We start from the raw sequence: 23,100 nt of genomic DNA on the forward strand, positions 1-23,100 counted from the left end.
ACCACCTCAGAGGGACGTGCAGGCCCTGGAACGTGTCCGGAGGAGGCAGCCAGGCTGGTGCCGGGGCTGGAAGGCAAGTCCCGTGGGAGCGGCTGAGGCCGCTGTGCCCGTCCAGTTTGGAGAGAGGGAGCTGAGGGGCGGCCTCAGGGCTCCCTGCAGCTTCCTGCGGAGAGGCTGTGCGGAGGGGGGTGCTGAGCTCCTCTCCCTGGGATCCGGGGACAGGACACCTGGGAGTGGGTCACAGCTGCACCAGGGGACGTTCAGAGCTGACGCGAGGAAGCATTTCTTGACCGAGAGGGTGGTCAGCCCCTGGCACAGGCTTCCCGGAGAGGTGCTCCATGTGTCCGTGCTGTTGGTGTTCAAGAGGCGTTTGGACAGTGCCCTTGGTAACATGCTTCAACTGTTGGTCAGCCATGACGCGGTCAGGCAGTGGGACCAGACATCGCTGTAGGTCCTTCCAACCGAACTATTCTCTTCTGTTCTACTCCATCAGTAGCTTGACAACTTTGACAGCTGATCAATATAGGTGGGATTCTTTTTTATGATCTTCCAAGGGAATCCTAACAGACTCAACGATATTCCATATTCTGAAATCGCAGATGACACACCGGAGTGACAAACACGAACAGCGTAACTGGAGCAATGGAGGTTGCTCAGTAAATTGCGCAGGAAATTACTGTGATAAAACCTGATGCAACGGAGTGACTCAGGCAGGAATAAAGAATATAGGTCATAATTCTATCCAGACAGCCTGACCTACAGAAAATAACTATGGAAAACAATCACAGGAGACAAGCCGCTTAGCATGAACAACCCCATTCCCTTCCCACCCCTCATCTCCTGCCTAACTGAGGGGTGAAAGGTCTGAGATTTTATTTAAGGAGACGATCATCCTATTTTTTTTTTCTCTATATATACACACTGACACCGACAGGCCTGTTATGTTTCACCATTAAAGAAAGCTGAAAGAATGAAGGTAATTAAAGGACAGAACATTTATTCCTTCGAATTTTAGTATTAGGAATATCTCAGGGGTGACAGTTGCATAAGAACACCTAGTACAATAAATAAAGCTGAATGCTAAAAGGCTTTAACTTAAGAAAAGTTTAAACAAGCTCCCAGTCAACAGAAAGGCAGGTATGTGCCAGTACTGCAGGGACAAGACAAAAGCCATGACCGCTGGCACGCGGTGCTCATGCATCCCTCTGTGTGCTCTTCCTTCATCACACTCACCGCCTATTTGAAGGTTTTATCACTTTACTGGATCAATTTAGTCCTCAGGTACTGACAACTATTCAAAATCTGCCCTGATAATACAGCCAATAGATGTGGATTTAGCATATCTTCTCCCATTTCTGGGCAAGTTTACCAAACATAAATAATTTCCATGACTCATGGGCAATGTTCCAGGGCACGAGAGATGACTCAGGACACCAAACCCATCTGATATCACTGATGGTAATTGTTAGTTCAAGAGGATGTTCAACAGCTTGGGCAAAAGAGTAAAAGGGGAAAAATGCAGACAACAGAAAAGGCAAAAGCAAATTCCTCCTTCGTTCTGGTTACCAGACCACTGTTCCACATCCTCCTCCATGCTCAGTAAAGTGGAATTCTAAGCCCTCGTGAAAGTGTGTTCTGGCACTTGCCCTGGGCCTTCCCGAGGGTTGTGGCCAGCTGCTGCCTCTGGGCAGTCACTGGTGACTGATGGATGGCTGCAGGCTCCACAGGTCACAATCTGGATGCAATGGGGCAGTTAACACTGCTGTAAACAGGCGCAGTTGTAGAACTATAAATTTCAACTTCTCCACAAACCTGACTGAGCAAGAGAAAACAAAAACGCCGTGTTCAAAACACTGCCTTCTGTGCCGTGCTCTGAAGGGTAAGGACAGCGACCAGCAGCACTTGGCCTGGGACACCCGTGCCCTGCAGGGAGGTCAGAAATGCTGTTCTCACCCCAAAGAGGCTCACAACGGGGCATCAACACAGGACGAAGGTGATGCAGGTTCTCTCCTTCCTTTGCCCTAACTTCCTGCAAGCTTTGTCAAGCGATTTAAGACTGTTTTTTAACTCCTTTAATTTTCAGTGGTCTTTTATGACTCAGACAGAAGACTACAAGCTGCCCATGAATGATGCTGGTGAGATGACAAAAGAAGAGGGGCTCAACTGAAACACTCTGTGTTCCTCGAGATAATGTACCCCCCTGAAGTGTTTCTTTCCCAGGAAGCCCACGTAGACTGGGCAGCTTTTAAAGTACGAAGGAAGAAGGTTTTTTTAACTGAACGCAGTTTTGCATGGATTTTTGAAGTAAGACAGAGGAAGCACAAAACATTTACAGCAGAAATACTAATGTAGCTCTTTGTCCATATAAACAAGAAGTAAAGAAACTCAGAAAGAATTTCAAGTGAATTTAAGTAGTTAAAGGGGAGTGGGGGAAAGATTTAAATGCTGTTATTTCAAGACATAGCTTAGCTCTAAGGGAAAAAAGTTTGGAAGATGTATTTCCCTTAGGCAGGTTATTCCAATTGTCCAATGCATATTTTTTCCATAGCTCTCAAACATCTGGATACCTATCCCTGAAAGGACACAGAATTTTGAAGAGATGCTCTGTAGTTCACATGATCTGTCAATTAAAAAAAGGAAAGAAGAAAAAAAAAAACCAACCTAAACCCAAAATCCCAGCCTAAGCCACAAGTGACAGTGACAATTTACAGTCAACAAAAAAAAAAAAGTATAAAAATTGGAAAAAAAACACAACACTAACAATATTGGCACAGAATGAAATTGCACATTGGAAAAAAGAGATCAGGAACAGCAGCAGATCAGGACAAACTTACAGAAAGCAGCCTATCTGCTTAAGAGTAGCACGAATATGTTAAAAAGTGACTGTGGCCCCTTGTTCAGGCCAGAGGAAAAGATCAAAGCTCTGCTCAACCAGCTTGGCAAAGCTGGAGAATGGAGATAATACGCTGTCCCAGGCCAGGCCCAGCGGCGGCCACGCACCGCGCCGCCCCGCCACGCACTGCCACTTGCTCCCGCAGTGGGATGGGGAGGAGGGAAGGTAACAAAAGGCTCATGGGTCGAGACAAGGACAGGGTGTCCTGGGCTGCATCCAAAGCAGCGTGGCGAGGGAGGGGATTCTGCCCCTCTGCTCTGCTCTCCTGAGACCCCACCTGGAATACTGTGTTCAGCTCTGGAGTCCCCAGCACAAGAAGGACATGGAGGTGTTGAAACGGCTCCAGAAGAGGAGGGCCACAAAAACGATCAGACAGCTGGAACACCTCTGCTATGGAGACAGGCTGAGAGCGCTGGAGTTGTTCAGCCTGGAGAAGAGAAGGCTCCGGAGAGACCTTCTAGCAGCCTTCCAGTACCTGAAGGGGCTACAAGAAAGCTGGAGAGGGACTTTTTACAAGGATGTGTAGTGATAGGACAAGGGACAATGGCTTTAAAATGAAAAAGGGGAGATTTCTATGAGATTTAAGGAATAAATTCTTCCCTCTGAGGGTGGTGAGGCACTGGCACAGGTTACCCAGAGAAGTTGTGGCTGCCCCATCCCTGGAAGTGTTCAAGGCCAGGCTGGATGGGGCTTTGAGCAACCTGGTGTAGTGGAGGGTGTCCCTGCCCATGGCAGCGGGGCTGGAACTGGATGACCTTTAGGGTCCCTTCCCACCCAAACCATTCTATGATACAAGACTTAGGATGTTGGAGATGGGCAATTTTGGGATCAAATGAGGATTTGGGTACAATATTCATGGGCTGTGGCCAAAATTATGAGTATCAAGATGAGTCACTAGCCAAGTCTTATGCCTGATCACCACCACGTGTACTGTCTTTTTATTACGTTGTTTTTCAAACCATTTTCTGTGCAAGCGTGCTCCGTGCTCTCTGTGTATGTGCACATGCAAGCACACCGATCTGCTAGTGAACTGCAAGCCAGACTAGCCAAAAAGTTAGGACAGGAGGTCTTGGGGCCAGATTTTGCAGAGACAGGAGGCCTGGGAGGCAGGTACTAGAGACACCTATGAAACGGTATTTTCCCCAAGCACTGATCCTTAGAAGCAGGACATGGCTACTCAGGTCACCCGTGTTAACATGCGATGCACCGTGCTCCCACTGTGCTATCCTCTGTGGCGGGCCACGCTCTCACGGCGCCTCAGGATCTGCCACACAGCTCCTCGCTGGAACCAGAGACAGCAAGCAGCCTCTCACCTCCCCTGGCCCAGCAGCAAGCTCCTTCCCAAGGGTACGCCTGGCTGCAACATCTGACCCCCACCAAAGAGCACCCACTGCGACGCTGTGATCGCTTCCCCTGGGCCTCCCCGGGCAGGTCTGAAGACACAGAGGTCTGACGAGGGGAAGGCTCTGGTGCTGCTAGTAAGCTACACAGACCACGTTATTTTTAGAAGAGCTCTGCAAAGAACGCAGGGCAAACCCTACCCCTTGGTCACAGGCAGCCGGGGTGCAAGCAGCACCTCCAGCCACCCAGGAAAGCTCGAAAAGCAGCAGACAGCTGCTCTGGCTGCACCTGCTCCCCCGCTGAGGCAGCACAAAGGCTGAGAAGCCATGCTGGCTGGGGCAGCACTCAGCAAGCTGCCAGCTGTCCGTGAGTCAATAACCAAGAACATAACGGGTCCGCAGACAAAGACAAAGGCTCAATTCCCTCTACATCCTGCAGTGTCCATCATATCTCATCCAAGCACATCTCAAGAGTTCGTTCCTTCCAGGAAGGTCCCAGATGAGCCAACAAAAATGTTACAAGGCTGCACATAATCTCTCTTTGGAATATCTTCCCAATGGTCAAGTAAAATCAAAAAAACTACAGCATGGCACTAGTTTTCTCCACCAGCTGGAAAAAAAACAGGTGCATTGCCAAAGCCTGTCAAAAAGCTGGCAGCCCTCCTAGCACTAGTCCACTTCGAGAATCTCTGCAACTCACTCTCTGTCCAGTAGCAGAATCCAAAGCTCAGAGCGTCTCAAATGCTCCCTTCCCAAGGAAAAATGCCTCACTTTCCCACACACAGAAACTCAGATGTGTGATAGGAAAAGAAAGACTGCTGCTTATCTTTTACCACCTCAGCAAGTTTCTTTCTAGTCACATCAACGACTAAGAAATCAGACTTAAGCACCACAGAATCCAAACACCCAGTCTGTTGGCATTCTCTCTCCAGGAATCCTGCACTCGTCTCCTTGAAGAAACGTAAATGCAAAGATGCAAAAGTCATCAACCAGCTCCAGATGAAGAAATGACTTGAGAAACTAACACTCTCACTAGGAGTGAAAAGACAACAAAGAGTTAAATAAAGATGCGGTACACCCAGCATTTCATTTCATGTCTTTCTGCGTTCAGCTCCTCACAAACCACAGCTCCTTCCTTACCATTTCACAGTGTTAGCATGGATCAAGAGCATATGTTAGCCCAAGCACTAAAATTCAGTGGTAATGCCCAGCCACGAAGGGCGCCGGACGGCCGGGGGCCACCTCTGCAAACGACAGCAAGGCCTTCCCTAAGAAAAGGAGAAGCAAACTCATGGCCGTGTAGACATGTGGTGCTGCCTGTATTAATTTTCTGAACTTCCAGCAATGGCATACAATGAAGAACAGCAAGACTGGACATTGAACTCAGATATATCCACAGGCAGTGCGTGCTGCCTCAAATACTGCCCCTCGAGTTCCGCACCTGACCCGATACCCAGGTCCACGTGGAACTTCATCATCCTATCCTAGTCTGCGTGCCACGGTAAAGGATGCTATGAAGGACTGCACGTTCCAGCTAGTTCACCTGACAGTGGAAAACACCAGAGAAAGGAAAATAAGAATCAACAGAGGAACCACTGTATGCACACACGCACTTGTACACAAGAGATTTGTCTCCAGGGATGAGGCAAAACTGAATCTCCTGATCTCAGCAGCCACTGGCATGGGGGCATAAAGCAGAAAGTGCTCCAGTAGCTAAGCTTGCAAAAAGTGAGCAATACATCAAGCACAGAACAACAATCAGACAACCACAAGGTCATTTCTTTCTCAAGGGAGGTTGTTGATGACTGGCAAGAACGCAAACATCACCTTTCAACCACCTCAGACACCACGTCCAAGATTTTAGAATCCATAGGAAAGAAGCACAACCCCTACGTCTGCCATCCACACAGGACGGAGCGAGTCAGCACTGGGGCAAGTTTCCAGTCAAGGGACTGAACACCAGCAGGACTGCAGGAATGGTACGAGGTTCTCCCGCTAATCTTCAGCAGCCTGACGTATCCTCAGGGAAAGGGCAAAGGTGCTTAAGCAGAGACCAGTGCCCCTTCTCCCCTTATCTCTCTTTTCTCCTGTACGTTCCAGGCTTCACATCCTTGTGAAGTCTTGTGTGTCAGGGAACGAAGCGGCGTTTGGCACGAGCTGTGCTGCAGCTGACTGCACCTCACAAGGAGCCTGCACAAGAGGGAGTCTACCATGCCCAAGTCCACTCAGACCTTTTCTCTCCCAACCACGACAGACATGCTCATAAACACACCTAAAAGGGAACCTGCTTGCTCCCATGTCCACAGAATGGTACAGACTCCATGAATAGCAACAAACAGGTTATTTACTAAGCACATTACAAAGATGCCAACAAAGTATTCATAATAAAATCTTGGCCTGTGTAATCACATGGTGCTTTACTACCCGGAAAAGGCACAGAAAGAAATTCAGTCAACAGATAGCTATTAAACACATGACAAACTACAGGCCCATCTAAGACTGTGAATGGTTAAGTCTCTCCCGCTAACATGAGCTTGCCAAGGCCAACACAGTAATACTGAGCTGAAAATGAAAAAGATTCTGCTGCAACAGAGCACAAGTTTTGCTACAATTACGTTTGGGCCACTTTTCTGTTTGATCTGTGCAGCCCTGAGGGACAGCAGGCACTGAGTTCCAGCTCTTGGTTTCAGGTTTAATACCAGCCAGTGGCAGGAGTCTAAAAATGAATTGCAAGTGTGTCGCTGCAATCCATCTCTATTAAGAAGCTTCTATTTCTAGGAGGCATAGCAGATAATTCCGAAGATACTTGTACAACTCAAGAAAAATAAATTACGTATGCATGCTGACTGAAAGAAGAAAATGGAGTGTCACACAAGGACAGCAGAAAAAGAGGTTTCTGTCAGGAAGAAAAGCCAAAAGAGACCAAGGCAAGCATAAGCCTGGAGAGCCTGTCAGCCTCTGTCTCTCCCTCCTGAGACTCCCCTAACCTCACACTGTGAGGCCTTCCTCTATGTCCCTCTGCTATGAGACAAGATTCCCCTGTTAAAATTTTATCTTCAGCTTCTCACAGAGGCTAAATCTCACCTTGTGTGTGTCATGAGAGCAGCCAGGGGTATGGTTACAACCGCGGAGAGGGATTCAGCTCAGGCAGGAGAGCGCTACGGCCTGCGGCACACCAGGAGACCCATGCCTGTGATGCGCACGCAGCGTAAGAAAGCAGATCGTCGCGGTCCCTGCAGCGCTCACGGACAGCAGCGACACGCCTGAAAATGCCCATGTTGGTCATACAGTGCAGGGCAGAGCAGAGTGATACGAAGCCTTTGCTTGTATAAGTTGTTCAACCGTCAGACAATAAGCATCCTGTGGCACAAGCCACACTCCCCCTCCTGCCTTCCCGCCACCTCACCCTGGCAGCAACGTCACCCTTCAGGTATAACACACCATGACCATATGCACTATTCATTCCACATTCCATAAAGAAGCGAACTTTGGGGAAGGTAAGAGTTCTCCATCTACTTAAAACAGGTTCTTGGTTTAAAATGTCACAGTAGCATTTAACTTTAAAATGAACTTTCACAGCAATTACACACTTTGCACTACAGCAGTTCCCCGTGTCGAGGAAAAACTACGATCAATGAACTCAACGCAACCCTTTTTTACACTTCGAGTTTAAGTATGAGTAGAATAGAGTATAAAATAGTTCATTTGGACCAGACATGGTTGTAGGTCCCTTCCAACTGCCTGATCACTTCACGGCTGACCAAAAGTTGAAGCATGTTACCAAGGGCACTGTCCAAACACCTCTTGAACACCAACAGCACGGACACATGGAGCACCTCTCCGGGAAGCCTGTGCCAGGGACTGACCACCCTCTCGGTCAAGAAATGCTTCCTCGTGTCAGCTCTGAACGTCCCCTGGTGCAGCTGTGACCCACTCCCAGGCGTCCTGTCCCCGGATCCCAGGGAGAGGAGCTCAGCACCCCCCTCCGCACAGCCTCTCCGCAGGAAGCTGCAGGGAGCCCTGAGGCCGCCCCTCAGCTCCCTCTCTCCAAACTGGACGGGCACAGCGGCCTCAGCCGCTCCCACGGGACTTGCCTTCCAGCCCCGGCACCAGCCTGGCTGCCTCCTCCGGACACGTTCCAGGGCCTGCACGTCCCTCTGAGGTGGTGGGGACGGCGCCGGCACTGCTGCAGGTGAGGCCGCACAGCGCCGAGCGCAGCGGGACAATGCTCTCTCCTGCCCGGCGGGTTCCGCTCTGCGGGCCGCCCCGGGCGCGGGGCAGGGGGGCTGCGCTCCCGTGGGAGCCGGGCAGAAGCCCCCGGCAGAGGGGCGGCGCTCCGCTCCCGCTCGGCCCCGGCAGCCGCACGCGGGCGCGAGGGCGTGGGCACTGCTGGGCGTGGTCAGGGCGGCGGGCAGCCTATGGCAGCTGGCGCTGGTGATGTAACGCTTGGCCCGCCCCCTGCCATTGGCTGCAGCAGCCGTCCTTCGGGGAGCCGCCCCGCCCGCGGCCGGTGCCCGGCCCGCGGCGCGCCCGGCGCGCAGGGAAGGGCCCGCCCGGGCCCAGAGGCGCCTCGGAGCGGGCAGCGCGGGAGCGGCGCGCCCAGCGCAGCCTCCGCAGCCGTTCTGCCGCCCCACCATCATTCCGTACCCAGCACCGGCCGCGCCGGCGCTGGCGGCAGACGGACGTGCCCGAGAACCCGCTGCGGCTCGTTCTCCCGAAATCCGCTCGTTCCTGGCGAACGGCCGGAGCATCGCCAGCGCTCCTGCCCACGGAGACAGCCTGCTCCGGCGGGCGCGCAGGGCCCCTCCACGCAGCCCCCGTGCGACATCACCTCTGGCCTCGGAAGCTGACTGCAAAGACTCTATGCTATTAAAAATATTAAAAAAAAAAAAAGTGAGGTTGCTACATTTCCAAAGGCACATCTAAGCACGCAACTCAGAGCAAGCAGTAAAGGCCGGAACACCCGGGAACACCCGGCTGTACATAACGCACACAATCCTGCTCTGCCCTGCGACCACACACTTTGTTTTCTCTCCAGATCATCACGGTAAGCGGCCTCCCAGGTGGCTGCCTAACTCAGCATCCAGAGAGGATACTGCTGAGATAAAGCATCGGGATCACATCACCAGGGAGGGGGCAGCACATCCCTTTTCCACGCAGTAACACCTCCTCACTGCCGACGGTAGCAAGTGAGAGCCTGTCTACACAGCTGCACCGGCCAGAACAACCAGTGCCAACCGTCACACCAACAGCCCTTCACAGGGACACCACCAGCGTGAGAGATGCTTTACTCTGGGACACACAGATGCTCAGAAGTAAGCTGTTATTCCAAAATAAATGTCACGCTGGAACGTCTGCAGTGGGAGCGCTTACTGCGGGGAACAGATCAGTTCAAAAGCTAAAGACAGCAGGACGAGTAGGAATGTCATACGGTCACAGCGAATAAATGCCACTCCACAAGCTCGAGTGTCACCAAGCCACAAATCTGTATGCAAAATTAAGAGACAAAACAGAATTTAACTGCATTTTCACTCGAAGGGTGTGTTTTTCATACACACACGTGAGACATGAGGCCCACCGCGGCAATGGCAGCCAGTATCAGTCAGACACGGAATCAGCACGTCCTGCAGGGAGGCAGTGAAGCCTTGATGGAAGAAGACTCGAGAACCAGGAGGCACCGAGTCTACCTCAGGTCAGTCAACAATTCATTTCGTGGCCTTCAACAGCCCTTCCTCTATCTGTAGGGCAGAACAAAGCTAATACACCTAAGAGGCAGCTGGCCTTCAAACCAACCAGCCACTCTCGTTCCGAAGCCGGAATACAGTAATTTAGCCATGCCGAAATTTTAAGGAACTTCTTGTGTTTAGGTCTTAATTTATCTGCAGGTTGGGAAACTGAAATCCAAAGAGAATAGTAGAGCCTACCAAATCTTACATTTATGTAGGAGAATACAGAAAAGCCTGGAAGGAAATTTATCTTTCTGTGTCAACATAACTGGTATTAAATAAAACATACTGAAAAGCCTACACAAACTGAACACAGCTTTGCTCCCCAACATGTGCCAATTCAGCGCAGATCACAGCAAAAAGCACTTCGGGTTATCGTGAGGAATACATTATGGATACAGATTTAAAGCTTCATACAGACCCCCTCCCCATGGCAACCCAAACTGCACAGCTTCACCAGAAAAGGCATGTTCTTACCAAACCATGCCAGGATTTAGCTTACATTAACAAAACCAAGACAGCTTTCAGGAAAGCAAAGGTAAGGAGCTGTGGGGAACCCTTGACCTTACTTTGACCTCCAAATTTACATCAGAATAAATGACTCTTTCACCACCAGTAGAGCTTGAGCTACCCTGTGTTTATAAGGAGGGATAAAGCAGATGAACCTCTATGCTCAGCCCTGACTCAGGCGAGAAAAGCTACATCAGCACTTGTGCCGCAGCATTAGAGTTAACATTTGCTGTCATTCAGCAACTCCCACAGCTACACAGCTTGCCCAGCCAGAGCCGGTTCCACTGAGCCAGCGTGAAGCAGAAACCAGTTCCCGGAGACGGCCCCCAATACGATAAACGGAGCACAGCAAAGAATGGAAAAAGGGAGAGGTCCAAGACAATAAAATCTAATCTACATGTGTCTTCACAGGGAAGAATTCCAAAATACGCAACAAGAAGTGGATGTGAATCAGACAAGTCAAGAAACGAGTCTGCATGAACTGGCTGAAGACAGCTGAAGACTTCACAGCAAATGAGAATGGGTAACTGGCTGCTTCTGCAGCAGGTATTGTTCACTTCACACTCACTAGCAAACACCACGGACTACCTACTCACTGCTCTTCATTCTTCCCAAAGGAAAAAAAAAAACCAAACAAACCTATAAAACGAGATGCACATAGCAGTGCTGGAGATGATCCCTGCCCAACACAGCAGCAGCGGCTGGCCCTGACCCCGTCCCCGTCCGCACGGGAGAGCCGAGGGCACCACGCACGTGCAGGAGTACAGCAGCCACGCTCCAGTCTCGGCGCTTCCGAGCCCGAGGGCAGACGGGCCCGCAGCTCGCCAAGAGACCTGCCCGCCACCCCCAGAGCACGGCGGGCCCTCGCCACGGGGCTCCGGGCCGCCCCGGAGGCGGGTGGAAGGAGGACAGCCGGCAGGGCAGCGCCGGGCGCCGCACGGGTCCCGCGCCCCGCCCAGCTCAGTCAGCGCTCCCGCACACACCCCGGCGGTCCAGCCCCGGGAACCGGCCCCCGGCGCTCACCTCCTCGCGCCGCTTCTGCCAGCGGCCGCACGGCGACTCCTCGAGGATCTCGGACTCGTCCTCGCTCTCCTCCTCCTCCTCCTCCTCCGGGGGCGCCGCGGAAGTCACCGGCGCAGACACCGAGGTCATTCCCGGGCCGGACGACGCGGACTCCGGCTTTGAGTCAGAGCCGCTGCTCGGCATCTGCTTGGACTCGCCCTCCGACATGCTGCAGTCGCGCACCCTGCGGGCCAGAGGCGCGGGCCGTGAGGCGAGGCGGCGGTGAGGCCGGGCCGGGCCGGGCCCCGCGGGCCGGACCGGGCCGCGCCCGCTGGGCCTGTCAGCCGGGGCCGCGCGCCGGGCCTGCTGGCGGCGCCCGAGCGAGCCGGTTCCAGCGCGAGGCGGACAGCACAGGGGCGGAGAGGGGAGGGGGGGAGCGGGGGCCGCGCACTTACCGGGCTCGCCCGGCGCCTCCCGGTCCCCAAGCGCGTCGCTACTCCGCCGACGGGCCGCCGCCGCCGCCAACTGCCGCGCTGCGTAACGCGCCGTCAGGGGCGGGGCCTCCCGCCCGACGGCCAATCAGAGCCCGGGAACGTGCCGTCAGCCTCCGCGCATTGGCCGGTGGGCGGGGCTCCGGGGTATATAATACGATAGGGGGCGCCCGCGCGCTCACTGCGCGGAGGGCCGTGGAGGGGGCGGGGAGAAGGGCGGGACTTGGCCCCGCGCGGTAGCCAATGACAGCCGCGGAGAGGGGCCGCCGGCCTTCGCTGATTGGTCGGTGGGCGGGGCCGAGTCTCTACCAGGTGACGGGGGTGCGCCTGGCCCCCCCCCGCCCCCCCGCGTGCCGGCGGGGGGCGATGTCCCCCGGCGGGCAGCGCGCGGGCGGCCGCCGTGCCGGTGTGCCGGCCCCGCCGGGCGGCTGAGCCTGGGGCCGTCCCGCGCCACAGGCCGACGGCGGCACAGCCTGTCCCGAGTCTCCCGTGCTCCGTTCCCGCCGTATGATGAGCGGCCCCCGAAGGGCTGCTGCAGCCCCTGGAGCGCGGCTGGGCCGGCTAGCGGGAACCGCCGCACGGGGAGGAGGGAGCTGCGGAGCAGCTCGCGGCCAGAGGCGGGCCGTGGCGGGCAGCCCCAGCTCGGGCCCGTGCACCGCCGCCGGGCCGAGGCGGGGGAGCGGGGCCGAGCCCGCCGCGCGGAGCGCGCGCCTGCCCTCTGCGGCGCGCTAGCCGCGCCGCTCGTCTCTATGGTAGGCGCTTCCGGCCCCCGTGCCGCGGCCGCGCGGGCTCAGCGCCGTCCCCCCGCGGCGACTCTATAGCCCGCGCTTCCGGCCGCGCGACTTCCGCTCGGCGGCTCCGCGGTGGGCGGTTCCGTCGCCCTCGCTGCCTCGCCGCCCGCGCCGGGCCGCTCGCGCCCTCCCGCGCCGCCCGCTACGGTCCGGCCCAGTCACGCGCGGCCCGGCTGCCGCCGCACGCGCCGCCGCCGCTGCCCCTCTGCGCAGGGCCGCCGCGCCGGGGGCCGGGCCCGCCGGCGGAGGCCGCCGCGGCGCCATGGGCGCCTACCTGTCGCAGCCCAACACGGTGAAGAGCTCGGGAGACGGGGCCGGGCTCGGGCCGCGCCCGCTCCACTTCGGCTTCAGCGCCATGCAGGGCTGGCGCGTCTCCATGGAGGTGAGCGGGGCACCGGGCGCGGGCTGCCGCGCTGCGCCCGGGGCGGCGGCTGCAGCTGCGGGCCTGGCGCGGAGGCGTCCTCCTGCCCCGGCGCTTTCTCGGCGTCCCGCGCCGTCGGGCGGGCGGACCCGGCCGCGGGCGCGAGGCGGTGAGGCCGCGGTGCCCGTGCCGTCGGAGCGGGAGGGGCCGCCCCTGCCGGTGCTGCCGTGGCCGCGCCGGGTTGCCCGTAGGCCGTCGCTCGACCCGGCTCCCGCGGGGACCTGCTGGAGAGTCGCTCCGCGCAGGTCTCCCGGCGGAGGCTCTCCCGGCGCGTGCAGCCCGAGAATTCCCGGCAGGGAATGGGAGACTGGGGTTAAAAAGCGGAGGGAAGGGCGGTGTGGCGCTTGGGATGGGGCACTGAATGAAAGCGGAAAGTCCTCAGGCAGAATCTCCTGCTTTTCTTTCTAGGCAGAAGTGAAGTGTCAGTCTCTAGTCTCTCTCTGCCCCTGTTGTATTTTTTTTTCCAGGCAGATTTGTCGGAAGAACTCCCAGTCTCCTGCAGCCAGTGCTGGCTTTGCTATTCTGTCAGCTGGGCTCGTTAAGGGGCAAAGGAGTGATGGCAAGATGAACATCGTGGGGCAGGAGCGGGGTGCGGGGTCTGTTGAAACCGCTTTGTAAAGCTGCTTGTGCAAGGGCAGTGTCGAGCTGCTGAGACCATCTCCCTGCCTTGCCAGCGGTTACTGGTTCTTTGAATTTAATGCCCTCGTCGAGTACCAGTGATGTGCTGGTTTATTGTCCCTTCCAGGCAGCCAGCAAACAGGCTGGATTAGATAAGGATTAATATTGGTCCCCGCAGCACTCCCTGCCAGGGTACATCTTCTCTGACCACGGTAAAGCAGCCGTCTTGTTCATAGCCCTTTGGCTAGTTCAGAGAGGGTTTCATGAGCCACGTGGTCAGGTACTTCACTGCACTGAAACGTTGCAGCAGTCTTACTGTAGTGACAAACCAGTGACCAGGTGTTTCCTCCTTTCTGTGTGCATCAGAGCTTCGTGAAACTGTGGGCTCTGGTTTCCAGGGTGGAAGAAGTAGGAGAACTGGTGCTTGTGCTCTTAAGATTCACTCAGTATGCGTGTGCTTAGCTGGCTGTGAGTGGTGGTGTCTTAGCTGGTCCATCGTGGTGACCTGTGGAGAGGTGAAGTGGTAGCACAGAGGCATCACTTGGACATCAAGGTGATGTGCAGTATAATCCCTGCAAGGCGACAAGCTGATGCGTAAGAAGCAGCATTCTGGCATCCTTGGTGCACAGAGGCTGAAAGTGTCTTAAGGAGACGGTCTTGGATAAGGGAGAGCAGAGAGTTGCCCCATTTATAGTGCTGGTGGGCTGAAGGCGCCCTCCCAGAGGTGGGACACTGGCTCATAGTTTCACTTGTTTGAGGTCTGTTCTCGCTGCTGTTGACCTTTATGGAAATTGGATGAGGCCCAGAGCTTGCAGCTGTGCTTTCTGCACCCGCCAACATCTTTGGCTTATCTCCCTGTTGGCAGAAGCGGTACTGAGGATGTTGGAGTAGACGTGGTTTAACTGTGTTATCACAAGAACGAGAAGACAGCCGGAGTGCTTGTGTTACCAATCGAACCTGCTGCAAATTGCTTCTCAGCCTGTGATGGGAGAGAAACGTGCTGTTTGACATGCAGCTGAGCAGAATTTGGCAGTTCTGTTGCATTTTCTTGCATTCCAGCGCTATGTGCTCTTCTCTGTGTCTTGTCTTGGTTTGTGTTTTGTCCTTTTCTTCATGTTTAATTGGACTTTTGCTCTTCTGTAAGGCTTGGAGAAAGTTCTGAGCAAATGTTTACGCATAAGGCTTTAGTTGTGCCTTGTGTTACTGAATCCAGTCAGAGTGTGTACAAGTGGTAGGACACAGGTGTTTTTGGGTAGCAGAGATTTACGTAAAGGAGTTGACTGTTGCCTTTAACTTACGTTTTAGGAACCCTCAAGTGACAAAGGTATACAGGGCTCTGAAGAATTACTGTAATAAACATTCATTCTTCATCCAGAGAGGTTGCTTTGTGGATAAGGAAATGTTTTGGGCAGACGAGAGACCCGAAGGATAAAGATACCAAAAAAATAGAGTTAGGTACTACGGGTAAATAAGAAAAGGGAAAAAGCTGAAGATGGCTTTATGGTACAGCGAGGAGTGCTGTGGGATACAGTGAAAGGTGCAGGAGGCACTTTGAAGGTAGGTGGATGGGGCCTTTCGAAGCTTTTTGGTGCTGTTCTGGCTGTACCTCCAAAATGAAACGCCAACAACCCCTGTGTGCAGCTTCATTTCACTCCTGGGCTCAGAAAAAAAAACACTCCTTGCTTCAAAAAATGCAATAATTTGGTTCAAAATATGGAGATGTGTCAAATTAACTCTCAGTTTTAACTTGCTTGCTAATTTCAACTGAATTTGATGTTTGGCGTTTCAAACGTGCTGTTTTTCAGTACTGCTGTAATAAGGAGAGCTAGAGTCGTGCTGCCCTGGAGTGGAAGGCTGGATGGCAGAAAGCACCCCGGCTTGGCCTGAAGAGCACGAGATCATGGTTACCTGGAGCAGAGGCGCTGCAGACGGTGCACCAGGCCCAGACGCAGGGATGGAGGCCCGTCACTGGCAGCACGAGGTGGTCTTGGGGGTCAGTCAGGTGCTCTCTGAACTGCTCCCAGTGCTGAAAACGCCCGGAGCTGGTGTGCAGCCCGGCTCGCTCGTGCTCAGAGCAGTGTGGAGCAAGCCCCGTGGCAGCGTGGGAGCCGAGCCGTCTCCTGGCAGCACATGGTGGCCTTGTTTGCCTGCCCTCCTTGGCGGCAGTGCCCCGGTCCAGGGTCAGGGCGAGCTGCGGTGAGCGCTCACCAAACGGAGTGCAGAGAGAGACCGTTTGGGCTGTCGATACTGCGTTTCCTCCCCAGCAGCATTTGCATTACTTGCTCTAATTAAACTGCTGATTAGTCAGCTGGGACTTATCCCAGTTACTTTGTTGTGGTTTTGCTGTCTCACGACCTTCTGTAAATGGTCTGAAAAGTGAGCATGAAAATGCTGGTTCTTTGCTTGTTCTTATTTTCATTCACCGTCTCCAGCGAACTCTCTGGTTAAATTTCCTACATTATAATTCAGAGGTATTTTCATTTTGAACTAAGATTGTAATTTGCCTGTTGAGACACTTGTTTTCATCAGAATGTCAGGAGTTTCACTGCACTAAGTGCTGCATTAACCCAGACCTTTCTTTTTCTGTTTTCCTTGGCACTTGCTAGAAATTGCAGGGGAATGGAGTTCTCTTCTTGTAAGATTGTAGGACTCTGGAGGGCGAGGAGCTCTTAGCCAAGGAGTCCTACAATAAAAAAGTAGAAGAGCTCAACAGTTGCTTGGCTGTGCAGCAAGTGTAGCCCTGTGTGTATGCAGAAATTTGGGGTTCTGGTTGGCAATGCGGACACCTCCAAGCACTAGAGCCAGCTGGCTTGGAGTAAGCACAGTGTTTTGGGGCAACTGTAGCACGTTTAACTTTCAGGTGGTGAACTCGAACCACAGCAAAGAGACTAGATCGCGTTGTTCAAAATATGACATGATTGTTCTTGAGCAAAAGCATGTAGGGTGCGGTCAGGCTGTGAGTTGGTAGGTTAGGGCTTGAACTTTAAGGATAATGTTAGAGGATTAGTTGGGCAGGGGGGGCATTTAAGAGAAAGATTCAGTCCATCCATCAGTTCCAGGCTTTGCGTTGGAATAGCCAAGGTAGGTTTGCTTTCCCACAGAGTGGAAGAGGCCAGGCACCTGGCTGTAAAATCTGGGTGGTGTCTTCTTCAGAGTCTGAAGTTCTCGTGAGACCTTGTGGAGGGAAAGGTTGCTCATTGGGTATAGCTGATGTGTTGTTGATCTTTGTAGTCTGGGAGCATGCACGGGGAAAGGCTGGACGCGGTTTGGTGTTTAAGCCCCAAATGCCCCTGGGACACACCCTCCCTCTGGTTAGTCCCCTGGAGATTCTCAAGAGTTTCCGGACAGTCACTAGACCCAAGACGTGTCTCACCTTAGGAAGCGATAGCTGGGTTTGTACTTTTGCTTTTGCACTGTCAGTTGATAAGCTGCTCGTCCTTTGCTTCGCTGCTTAAGACCCTTGAGAGAGGCTGGGCTCCTTGCCCTGCTTGTCAGGTAGCTGTGCCTGAGGCCAGTGGTGCCTTTCCAGAGGATCCCACATGGTGAGAAGCGCAGGAAGGAGCTTCTGCCCCAAGAGAAGGTTTTCCAGCCTGGTTGGTTGTACTCATTGGATGTGGTAATCCAACCGTAGCTTTGTCTTTGCTCGTGAATATGGTCACAGATGGCAGCAGTTGTCTATCCCAACAGCCCGATGGAGGGCAGCCTTGCAGGACACAGGATTGCCACAGGCATGAGGTCAGGAGGCTCCATGTTTGACCTTCTGCCTTCGTCAGTGCATCGGAGTGGCTTTCCAGCTTGCATGGCTCTTGTTTGGCAAGGACTGGGGAATGGCCAGACTTCACTGGTGACCCTGAGCCTGTTGTGTTTGTGCAGGGGAAGCTGCTGGTGTGTCAGTACCAGTATAACTTGTGTTTCTGTCGTTGACGCTCGGCTAGACGGCGGTTTGCACGATACAGCACGGCTTGCTGCATCGTGTTCTGCAAGGACTGAGAGCTACTACAGTGACACAGCCCTGGCAAGCGCCCTGAGCAGCGGGATTTAATTCTGGCCTGAGCTTGGCTATATATAGAGTTGTTGTACTGAGGATCTGAAGGGGTTTCCAGTACAATCTCATGGTGACAAAGCTGGGTTACTGCTTTCGCAGAGAGCACCATAAGGTTAAAGATCCATGCCTCTCTTTGAAGATCAGTGCTTGCCAGGTAAGCTTTTGAGAGTACGAGAAGAGGCTTTCTTGCTCTCCCTCCAGGTTTGAGAATCCCTGTGTCAGTGCTCGTCGTCTCCCTGCTCCTTTCTCCCACTTCTCTGTGGGGTCTAGTGCAATCCATGTCATTCCAGACTTTTTCTCTCTCTTTCAGGATGCGCACAACTGCATACCCGAGCTGGACAGTGAAACAGCCATGTTCTCAGTCTACGATGGACACGGAGGTAACTGCATCCACTCTTCTCTCCAGAGTCCTTCAGTGTGGCTCTTCTAGGCTGCGCAGTGGCTGCTGGGGCAACTGTCTTATCTGTCATTAGAAATTCTGCTCCTTGGAAAGCATTTTCTTTGGTAGCTACCATTGACTAAAGTGCTGAAAATTTCATAGGGTTTCTGGAAGGAAGGTCACAGGTTGATACAAAATTGAAATGACATCTGCATTCCATCTTATACAACTTTTAAGAATGGCAGTTTTCTCGGTGGATAATAGACAGGATAGTGACAGAAGAGTGGCGGTAAGATGAACCACATGAGACTGGACCAAAAGCCTGACTGTAGTCAGTATGTTCTGGTGGTTGCCAGTACTGGTTGTCCAAGGGAAGAGTGGAAAAACAGAACAGGCCGATCCATTCCCTGACGACCTTCCCAGCCTCCATTCCCCAGGTAAGGGCTCCCTGAGCTTGAGGTTGTAGCCATTCAGTCTTACAGACACACTGGAGTCTTCTTGATGAACTCTTCATGAATGTACCTCCTAATTGCATTTTAAACCAAGTTTAGATGTTTGGTGATTATTTGCTTAGGGTGTTTTGTACAGAACTCTGTTATTTGAAGAAAGACTTTGATCTAAATCTGCTGCCAGGTGATTTCATTGCAATATCTCCAAAACTTAGGGGAAATTAGCAAATAATCAGTCTGTTAGCGCTTTTCACTTTCATAATTTTGGACTCTAGGTCGGAGGCTTAGACTTGCCTCTGGCCATGCAGCTGAATCTGTGCTATTAAATAACAGCAGCACCCATTTTGGTGCTGAGGTCGGTTGGCACGTCTGGCCTTACTGGTGCTACTCGGCTGTCCTAGCGTTCCGCGTGCTGTGGCTGCATCCCAACTGGCTGTTGGCCCCTGGTTCCTACTAGAGGCTGAACTGTGTCCAGAAATTACAGTCTCACTGACTAACTTATGCCAAAATTGCACCATGGGTCATTCTCGTAATTTTTAGTGTAGGTGATGAAATGCCCGGGCCGTGGAACTCAGTAGGCTACTGGTGTTGGATGTGGCCACGGATTCCAAACACTATGTTGTACCACAGCTCTGATTATACTTATCTTTGTTTTTTGGGGTTTTTTTGGACATAGTCTAGCTCTGCAACACGCGTTTGGTTAGGCTGACTAGAACTGTCTGTAGCTTTCGAGTTACAGGTAAACCGTGAATTTATTGTGACATAAGTGTTTTCTGCTTTGTTCTCAGTGTCTTTCCTAACAATTCCTAACAACGTTAGCTGTTTTGGTACAAATAAACTGTAAGCTGACGGTTTTTAAGAGCTGTGTCCTCAGTTTCTTCCAGATCTTTCCTAACTGGTAGTAGATCGTTTTGCACATCCAATGTGCACATGGAGGTTGATTGTACGTACTTTTTTTTTCATGTTCTTGTCTTTGTCAGTGAGGAATTTCATCTTCCAATATAATGTAAAAGTGCAAGATCTTGCTCTTAAATTTTGCAAATTGTTTTCGTTTCGATCATCCTGAATGATACACCACTTCTTACTGCTCTCTTTTCCAGATTACTTATGTAGATGTTGAACAACATAGGTCTTCAAGGAACTCTCCCAGTGTCCATCCTCCATTCTGTAAAACTGTCTGCTTCTATCAAACCTTACTTCTTTTCCCATAGCAGCTTAGTATGTAAAACATTTGATGATTTATTTGAAAGCTTTCTGAAAATCTATATGGAGAAGATAAGTTAAACTGCCTGTTTCCTCCTGCTCATTGACCCTTCAAAAGAGCATTGACAAGTTTGTGACATTCTCTGCCGTGTATTTAACCGCTGCCCATTCGGCCATATGTATCCATGTACCTGCTAATTCTGCTTAGTACAATTTCTACTGTTTACTGTGTTCACATACCAGGTATGCTGGTATGTAGTGTTGGGAACCCAGTTTCCACCACTTTCTGAGGCTTTTTAATTTATTTTTTGGTACGGTATGTATGCCTTTCATTTCTCTGATAACGGAGCAGATTCAATTGGAAGGTTACATACCGGTCCGGTTCTGTTTAACATCTTTATCAATGACCTGGATGAGGGGATGGAATGTACCCTCAGTAAATTTGCGGACGACACCAAGCTGGGAGGCTGTGTCGATCTGCTCGAGGGTAGGGAGGCTCTTCAGAGGAATTTGAACAGACTGGATTGTTGGGCTGAGGCCAATGGCATGAGCTTTAATAAGGCCAAGTGCAGGGTCCTTCACTTGGGGTATAAAAACCCCAAGCATCGCTATAGGCTCGGGGAGGAGTGGCTGGAGAGCTGCCTGGCGGAGAAGGACCTGGGGGTGTTGGTTGACTACCGGCTTGATATGAGCCAGCAGTGTGCCCAGGTGGCCAAAAAGGCCAATGGGTTACTGGCGTGTATCAAGAATAGTGTGACCAGCAGGAGCAGGGAAGTGATCCTGCCCCTGTACTCGGCACTGGTGAGGCCGCACCTGGAATATTGTGTCCAGTTTCGGGCCCCTCGCTTTAAGAGAGATATTGAGCTCCTGGAGCGAGTCCAAAGAAGGGCGACTAAACTGATCAAGGGGCTGGAAAATAAAACTTATGAGGAGCGGCTGAGGGAGTTGGGGCTGTTTAGCCTGGAGAAGAGGAGGCTGAGGGGAGACCTGATTACGGCCTATAAATACTTGAGAAGGGATGGTGGGGAGGTGGGGGAAGGGCTCTTTACATTAGTGATGGGTGATAGAACAAGAGGAAATGGGCATAAGCTTAGTCAGGGGAGATTCAGGTTGGATGTTAGGAAGTATTTCTTCTCTGAAAGGGTTGTCAGCCACTGGAACAGGCTGCCCAGGGAGGTGGTTGAGTCCCCATCCCTGGATGTGTTTAAGAAAAGGGTGGATGAACTGCTTAGGGATATGGTTTAATGGGGGATTAGGGACGGTTGGACTCGATGATCTCTAAGGTCTTTTCCAACCTAGAAATTCTATGAAATTCTATACCGCAGCTCATAATTTCTTGCTTCCCTTTAGAACCGAGTTATCTAAGTCTGCCAATTTGTAAATAAGACTTCAAGAGCTTTTTTTGCAGTAGTCCTTATTAAAAAGGTCAGCTTGAGTAGGTAGCCGACTAGTAGCTCTCCAAAAGATATAGTCTCAGTCTGAAGCATTTAGATTGAATTCTTTGAAATTGTGTTCCTCCTGAACGTCATCTTGCAGTGTGCAGAGACCTGGGTGGAACAACTGCTGATATCCTGAAGGTTGTCTTTGAGAGTATCAGGATGATAGGTTAGTTCTGAAAGGCAGAGAAGAACAAAGGAAAAAGGATATAGGGATTTAGCAACTATTTCATAGATTTCATAGATTTCTAGGTTGGAAAAAAAAATTCAACTGAATGTTATTTCTTGCAGAAATTCAGAAACCGTTTGTAAGCATCTAGCAGATATGAAGATAAGTAACATCTGGCAAGAACTGGTCAAGAATGAATGATATCAAACTGATCTATTCTTCTTTAAGATCAGTGTGTTAGTTTCTCAGCTAACAGGAAGGTCTGTTTCAAGTACTGGGTTTTAGAAAGGCTTTGAACACTTACGACATTTCCATTAGGACATGAAGTAATGCGTTTTGTTTTCTTTAAATACAATCGGAAAGATTCAAGATAGACCTTAGGGAAAGGCATTGGACAGAATTGCAAAGCACTGGCATGCTTTTCTAGCGTGTGTTTTAGATTTCCAGTGATTGAATCTCTACAGCTCTTCCTAGACAAACCTTATCAATCAGGTTATGGATGTAGTTGAGCCTGGCTGTGGAGAACAGCTTTTGCCCATCTCTACTTTTGTATGATTTTATGGATGCATCAGTTCTTTAGTTTGCAACAATTCCTCAGGTCTGTCCCATCTAAAAGAAGGTTTTAGGGTGGGAACCTGTCTAAGCTTTATTAGCTGCTAGTGCAAAGAGTGAACATAGCTTTTCTTTTATACTGTGCTTATCTGTCAGCCTTAAACTCTCCAGTAGGCTTCCTGCTCCAGACAGGTTGGGAAAAGTTTTTGTTAGTGTTATTTGAAAAAGGGGCGGAGGGTTTGGTGAGGTTTTTTTCGTATTTAGCTTTCCATTTCATTTATCAGTTTTTCTTTTATGTTTTCCTCCTGTGGACAAGACTTTCAGTTTTTGAAAAACGCTGCTGTTTTTTTGTCTTCCTCAGTTTCCTTTTCACTTGCCCTGGCGTCCCTGCTCCCAAATCTTGGAGAACGATATAGGGGTACTCTGCACCTCCGCTACAGTGTTTCTGATCAATCTGTGTTGCTATCTACACATGCTTTATCATTTTAGCTGTTTCTTTTAGTTTCCTTTTAATAAGTGCCTTCATTTACACCTAACTCCCGTTTTCGGAGGTCAGTGTTACCATAGTGAGGTTTTCTTTTTGCTCCTCCTGGCTTGTTTAATTTGGAGACTGCAAGCCCTGTTGTAATCTTTTCCAGGTTTGTATGCATAGTGGTGGGTATCTCTTACCTTGTTCTTGCTCGTCTTGCCTTCTGATCCGCCTTAGTGTTCTGCCTCCCCGTCATTGTCTCAGGGTGGGAATTAATGCTCCGGTCTTCAAATTTTTCTTTTCCTCTTGTGGCATAGTATTCCAATCCATAGGGATTCTGTGATGTTTGTTGTTAGCTAGTTTTTGTTATTTGACTCTAAGCTTTCTTAATTTTATATTCAAATGGGGTGGGTGTGTCCAAATACAGATCAAATCTTGAAGTGGGATCTACTTCAGCCTTGTGATGATGAGACAGGATGGGTTTGTGCATGTATGTGCACTGGAAAAGATTTGATCTAGGAACCTGTATCTCTGGAGGCCTTTTTCTTGCCTAGACTGAGTTTGCTGCCTGTTCTTGTCTTCACATGTCATAGTCAAGCCTGTGCT

At 51.6% G+C, this 23,100-nt stretch overlaps 2 protein-coding genes across 4 annotated transcripts in view; one reads left to right on the top strand and one right to left on the bottom strand.

Annotated features, from left to right (window-relative positions):
* Positions 1-11,958, bottom strand: part of NRBP1 (nuclear receptor binding protein 1) — a 39,632-nt gene extending 27,674 nt beyond the window's left edge. For all 3 annotated transcript variants that reach the window (XM_086631182.1, XM_086631180.1, XM_086631181.1), the window contains exons 1-2: positions 11,927-11,958; positions 11,493-11,715 (exon numbers count right to left, since the gene is read on the bottom strand). In XM_086631182.1, the coding sequence (XP_086487308.1) occupies positions 11,493-11,699 (207 nt within the window). In that variant the 5' untranslated portion in view covers positions 11,700-11,715; positions 11,927-11,958. The remainder of the gene's footprint in view (positions 1-11,492; positions 11,716-11,926) is intronic.
* Positions 11,959-13,015: 1,057 nt separating this feature from the next.
* PPM1G (protein phosphatase, Mg2+/Mn2+ dependent 1G) overlaps positions 13,016-23,100 on the top strand; it is a 28,270-nt gene continuing 18,185 nt past the window's right edge. The window contains exons 1-2 of the mRNA XM_086631988.1: positions 13,016-13,135; positions 18,148-18,217. Of these exons, the coding sequence (XP_086488114.1) occupies positions 13,016-13,135; positions 18,148-18,217 (190 nt within the window). The remainder of the gene's footprint in view (positions 13,136-18,147; positions 18,218-23,100) is intronic.

The sequence above is a fragment of the Tauraco erythrolophus genome, chromosome 2 (assembly GCF_009769465.1).
Source record: "Tauraco erythrolophus isolate bTauEry1 chromosome 2, bTauEry1.pri, whole genome shotgun sequence".
Lineage (NCBI taxonomy): Eukaryota > Metazoa > Chordata > Aves > Musophagiformes > Musophagidae > Tauraco > Tauraco erythrolophus.